General features: G+C 29.6%; 1 protein-coding gene across 1 annotated transcript; it reads left to right on the top strand.

Moving 5' to 3' along the window:
- The first annotated feature begins 203 nt into the window (after positions 1–203).
- On the top strand, positions 204–4893 carry LOC145115645 (organic cation/carnitine transporter 7-like). Its single transcript, XM_079051989.1, has 6 exons — positions 204–458; positions 1127–1395; positions 1523–1760; positions 2022–2535; positions 3252–3454; positions 4571–4893. The coding sequence occupies exons 2-6, from the start codon at positions 1127–1129 to the stop codon at positions 4817–4819; spliced, it is 1473 nt and encodes a 490-aa protein (XP_078908115.1). The 5' UTR covers positions 204–458; the 3' UTR covers positions 4820–4893.
- The last annotated feature ends 1418 nt before the right edge of the window (positions 4894–6311 follow it).

Here is a 6311-nt window from a genome sequence, read left to right as displayed (position 1 = left end):
ACTTTTTAGACAGATGTTGCAAGTTAAAAAAAAATAATAATAAAAAAATAAAAAAAAAATAAATTGGATTCTATCAAATCACGTAGACCAAATTTGTAGTTCAGTCAAAAATCAATAACTTTGTTGATTTATATTTTTCTAGATTAATTGGTATGCGGCACGCAATCGTAAGAGGATAAAATCGTCATTCCACAAAATTCAACGGACGTGGGAAGGGTCGTTTGGGTTATAGCGTGTGTTTCTGGTACAAGTGTCTCCATGACTCCATGTTTCTATTAATCAAATCCCCAAATGTCACTCTTCTTTTCTACAGCATGAGATTTGATTCAATGCTTCGTCAACCATCTAATTTCACGATCTCATTTTGATCTGATTTTATTTTTAACAAAACCCTGCTCTTATCGTACTTGGAGAGTTTTCGGATTTTCTATGTCAATAGAACAACTTCGAACACAAAGGTAATCACTCGATCAAATCAATTGCCAGTTGCAGGTTCTAAGTTTCTTATTTCTTTTTCTGATTAATTTCGCATATGTTTTTTAGATTCCCTGTCGTATAATTGTGTAGAGTACGATGACGCAATATTAGTTAGTATCGTAACTCATTAGCTGTTTTTGCTTTCTTCAAAAACTGATTTCAACTAATGATGGAAGCTGACCATTTTCCACCATTAAGATAAGAAGTTAAGAACTGTATGTTGAAGTGTTTTGCTTTAAAATCTTCAGAAAAGTCTATGAGAATTATTTGGAGTATATTCGTATAGGTGTTGTTAACAATATAAATACCTATAGAAAAGGACATGTAGATGTGTAATTATTGTATGACCCAGAACAGATAAGATATGATAAGATATTGATGATTATTATATTTACCTAAAGTTTGACTGAGGGTAATACTTATATGTTCTCTTGAAAACCTTGATCAATGATATGAAAATATCAATATATTAGAGAATTACAGATTTGATTAACCTTGTAACACCAATAAAATGATTTTGTTAAGTTTACTGCAAATCCACATTGATGTTGATTTACATATGGCTTCAATTTAACAGAATTGCATAATATATTTTGTTTGTTTTGAATCTTATGGTTATCTTGTGCCATGTTATAAAATCAATTGCCAGATGGGAGATCAAGGGTTTTCATATACATTGGATGAAGCACTTTCTGCAATTGGATTTGGGAAATTCCAATTTATTGTGCTTGCATATTCTGGATTCGGTTGGGTAGCAGAAGCCATGGAAATGATGCTTCTCTCTTTTGTTGGACCAGCCATTCAGCCTGAGTGGGGACTCTCTTCAAGTCAAGAGAGTTTGATATCAACTGTGGCTTTTGCTGGAATGCTAATTGGAGCATACTCATGGGGTGTTGTGTCAGATTCTTATGGAAGAAAGTAAGTTCCTCAATCAAAACTCTGGCTCAGGCTGATGTAAGAACCCTATAAATTGGTGTAAGTGAGTTTAAGATTACATAAGAAGAGAAAAACCTTGAAGTGATTGAATTGTTCTTTGGGTTTTCAGGAAGGGATTTCTTGGTTCAGCTATAATAACGAGTGGAGCTGGATTTTTGAGTGCTTTTGCTCCAAATTATATATCATTGTTGATTCTACGTTTCTTTGTTGGTATTGGTTTAGGCTGTGGACATGTGTTTACATCATGGTTTCTAGAGTTTGTTCCCATTCCAAACAGAGGAGCTTGGATGGTTGTTTTTTCTACCTTTTGGACTGTTGGAACAATTATGGAAGCTGCACTTGCTTGGGTATACACCTTCAATTATATCATCATCTGTGCCTGTGCCTGTGCCTGTGCCTGATGTAAATGGGACAAAAAAAATTAAATTTTTCGTACACCCAAAAGGTGGAACACGGGCTTGCTCTCGATTTCTCATATGTGTAAAAAGACATAAATGCCCTCATCATGAAAAATAGCATTAAAAGCGTGTTTAGTCTTGTCCAATGTAACATATGCAACATTAAGCTCATAATCTTCATTTGTAGCTTCTAATTTGATTTTGTTTCAGTGGATCATGCCTAACTATGGTTGGAGGTTGTTACTTGGATTATCTGCACTTCCATCTCTTTTGGCACTAGTGTTTTATCCTCTTGTGCCAGAGTCTCCAAGATACCTTTCTTCACAAGGGAGATTAACTGAGGCACGTTATATTCTGACAAAGGGTGCTCAACTCAACAAAAAAGAACTCCCAGAAGGCTTACTTGTTTCTGATCATGTAAACAAGATAGAAACTGATGATCAGTTATCTGAAAGTAGCTTATTACTCTCCTCAATTAGAAATAAAACCAGTGATTCACAAAGAAGATCCTCATCTGTATTCATGCTTTTTTCTCCAAAGTTGATTAGAACAACGGTTCTTCTATGGTTGTTATACTTTGGCAACACGTTTTCTTATTATGGAATTATACTTTTGACTTCACAATTAAACATTGGGCAAAGTGAATGTGAGCAACCCACTTTGCTTGCAGAAAATATCCAAGATCCTAGTCTCTATGTAAATGTATTCATCACGAGCTTAGCAGGTATCCCGGAGGTTTTTTTTTTTTTTTTTTTTGTTTAAAAATATTTGAGCAATGAGGACATTTTTAGGAAGTAGAACGAAAAAGAGATGAGGGTAGATTTGTAAAAAGTTAGGAATTAATGGTGAAAATCTCATTTATCAAACTTTCTTTTTTAAGCAAAAACATTAATAGGTTTTATTTAGAAAAGTCTCATTATTTTGGGAAAATTTTTGATAAAGTCCTAATTTTTTTTTTTGAACAGAAAAGTCCCATTATTTTGGGAAAATCACATAATCTGTCCTGTTAAATTAAAAAAATGACTTTTTCGTTAATTTGGGTAAAATGTTAAATAATCGGGACTTTTCTGTTCAAAATTGGCTTTATCAAAAATTTTCCCAAAATAATAGGACTTTTCTGCATAAAACCCAAACATTGATATATAGCCTCCAAGATTAAGTCATGTTACATTAAGTTCATGAAGTCAAAAAGAAACGATAGTGTAGATATATTTTCAAAATACAATCTCCTTATAAGAACAAAATCAAAAGGATAATGGTATAATTGAGTATATTTTCCAAAGAACAATGTCTTAACAAGATTTTTTTTTTTAAATACAAGTAAGAAAAATTTTAAGATACTATAAACACAAATAAATGAAAGTATGTTGCTATTTCTTGCATTTAGCCCATTTATATGTTCTATGAAGTCTGATTAAATGACATGTGTATATTTTGCAGAGCTTCCTGGGCTTGGTATAGCAGCTTTGATATTAGACAGAGTAGGGCGTAAGATTTCCATGGAAATTATGACTATTGCAGGATTCATTCTTTTATTGCCACTTGTTCTCCATCAAAATGCAATATTAACAACAATCTTTCTATTTGGAGCTCGTATGTTTATTTCAGCAAACTTCATTGTTGTCTGTATCTATGCTCCTGAGGTATGTATAATGCATGTCTTTCATTATAAGGTTAAATGAAAGGAAATAGCATCGTACTTTTTTTTCTTTATTAAAGCATTCTACTTTCATTTCCTCATTTTTTGAAGTATAATGTATAATTGTGTAAAATTTTTGAAGTATAATGTTGTAATAAGGTAGAATTTTCAAAGTATGAGGACTTAATAAGAAAATAAATAGGAAGTATAATCTTGTAATGGAAAGAAAATGAAAGTAGGATGCTATTTATTATACACAAATAAGTGAATGATGTTGCTATTTCTTGCATTTAGCCCTTCATTATATTTTGAAAAAGAAACAACTTCCATACGTATCCCATTAAATTGTAACAATTTTCATCGATATTCCATGAAAATGGAAACATTTCATTTATGGGAAGTTTTGATATTACAGTTACCCATATTTCCCTTTGTTATCTTTTCAAAGTTGGATACAGTTTAATCAAATATTGTTTTTTTCATTGAAGAAAGGGTTAATATTATAAATGACTTTATATATATTGTGTTTTTACCTGATTAAACCTCAACTTTATTTTTTTCCTGAAAAAGACCTTGCAATTTTCCATTTTTTCGATTTGGCCCTTTTAGCAGTTTTTTTCCGACAAAAACTGTCAAACATTTGGTTTTTTCGGAAAAAACGAAAAAATTCAAGGTCTTTCTCAGGAAAAATAAAAAAAAGTTGAGGTTTCATCCAGAAAAAAAAAATCAATTTATAAGGTCTTTTATGAGATTAACCCTTGAAGAAATAGAGTGCATATTATTTTACCTTGATATGATCAAATACAAGACTTAAATGAAATTCATTTATTTGTTTATTATAGAATCATAATTTAAGTTTTGTCTTATTAGATAATCGTACTTGAAATATCACTGCTATAATTAGTTAGATTTTTCAAAATACAGTGTCCAAAAAAAACATTAGTACAATGTCTAATTCAATAAAAAAAAAGTCGGAAAGTAAAATATTGTAAAAGAAATAAATGAAACTAGGATGTTATAATAAACAAATACATGGAAGTTGAAGTAGTTAGCTAAGTCTTGCATTTAATTTTTGTTTTTCTTAAACAATTTTGTTTTTGGGGGGATTTCAATTTTATAGGTGTATCCAACAAACTTAAGGGCAACAGGAGTGGGAATAGCAACAGCAATAGGCAGAATAGGGGGAATGGTGTGTCCTTTAATAGCAGTTGGGATGAGTAGTAGTTGTCACCAAACACTCCCTGTTATTCTGTTTGAGGTTACAATTCTTCTATCGGGACTTTGTGTTGTGTTGCTTCCATTTGAGACCAAAGGGAGGGAATTAGTAGACGTTATAGATTTGCCTGTTCAAAATGTGCAAGTAGATTAAATTCATTTATTTATAAATTAATTTCATTTACATCCAATAATCAACTTTAAATAAAATCATTCACATTTTGAATATCTTAGGTAGTTTTATCGACACTGTTGTTTTATCTTAAAGGTGTATTGGTCCCTTTATAGTCCCTAATTAAAGCGTCTTTTTCAACGATTTGGTTTCATGTTTCTTTGTATGCAAATATTTATGAATGTCTCTAGTATGGTTTCCTTAAGAGGTAGAAGAGGACGAAAACCACCGATTAAAATAACATATATTTATAATTTTAGTTACATTTATTCATATAGTTTTCAAATAGAATGGTTTTTTTTTTTAATTTTCAAACTTCAATTATTTTTCTTTTTGTTTTTTATTTATAATTATATTTCAAGATTTCGTTGCATCTAATTTTTTTTATTTTATAACTTTTTGGATCATGGATAACTCTTTTTGAACTATTTGTTATGCATATAATATGTATTTTGAACTATAATTTATTTAACCATTTATTTTTCTTTAGTTAAAGTTTATTATCATAAAAAAAAAAGTTTTTTTCCCTTTATTTATAAATTTTACACTACTTAGGTTCATATTTATTGATAAAAGTACATGTTATTTCATTCTTCTGGACTAACCAAACATGACAATGGAATATAATGATCTATTTTGTTACCCTACTCATTTCGTTATCTACTTATTTCGTTATGTTGTCAATTCCATTTTTTTGTTATTATATTCCATCATTGCAAAAACGCCTTTAATTTTATTTATTTTTGGTCCTTGTGTTTTCTACAATGATAAATTGAGAGAAAAGATAAAATAAATGGTATTTTAGTCTTTTTTTTTTAAGAAAATAAAAAATAAAAAATGGTATTTTAGTCACACATAAGGTCTACAGAAGGGTAATTTGGTAATTTTAAAAAAAAGAATGTGGTGGTTGATGGGTGAAAGTATGAGAGAGAGAGAGAGAGAGAGAGTCCATTTTGTCTTTTTTTAAATTGTAACTTATTTTAAAAAAAAAGGTAATATGGTAATTTTATATTTATATCACTTTCATATTCTAATGCTGGTGTTAGTCATAAGGACATCCGATGCAAAATTTCAAAACCTTAAAGAGCACCCATCTTCAAAATTATTTATAAGGACTTGCAATGGTAACTTTTACCGATCACGACCATTTATGTAATTTTGTCTCAAAATTAATATAAATACATAATCTATTAAGAAATATCTAAGTATGTTAAAAAATATATCTGAGTTATTTATTAATACAATGATATATTATATATAATTTTCTTATTATTAAAAAAAGGCATGATTAAATAAAAACTAGATTATAATTTTGGTCCATGTGTTTAGTTGTTTTTTGTTTAAGTTCACAATTGAATTTTTTTAGCTTTGGTCCTTGTCATGTCATTTAAAAATAAATAAATAAAGGGATAATGAGTTGAAAGGGTAATGGACTTTCGACTTTGTTCACATTTAGTCACTAAACTTTTTTTTA

The sequence above is a fragment of the Lactuca virosa genome, chromosome 5 (assembly GCF_052849685.1).
Source record: "Lactuca virosa cultivar CGN04683 chromosome 5, Lactuca_virosa_CGN04683_v6, whole genome shotgun sequence".
In the NCBI taxonomy this organism is placed as follows: domain Eukaryota; kingdom Viridiplantae; phylum Streptophyta; class Magnoliopsida; order Asterales; family Asteraceae; genus Lactuca; species Lactuca virosa.
Note: the sequence above shows the minus strand (reverse complement) of the source record. Positions and strands in the feature narration are given on the sequence as shown.

Excerpts from the sequence above, each read along its gene's own strand:
- LOC145115645 (XM_079051989.1), top strand. The coding sequence starts at position 1,127 with ATGGGAGATCAAGGGTTTTCATATACATTGGATGAAGCACTTTCTGCA. Across the intron at positions 2,536-3,251 it reads ATTCATCACGAGCTTAGCAG|AGCTTCCTGGGCTTGGTATA; the intron begins GTATCCCGGAGG and ends TATATTTTGCAG. Across the intron at positions 3,455-4,570 it reads TCTGTATCTATGCTCCTGAG|GTGTATCCAACAAACTTAAG; the intron begins GTATGTATAATG and ends TCAATTTTATAG.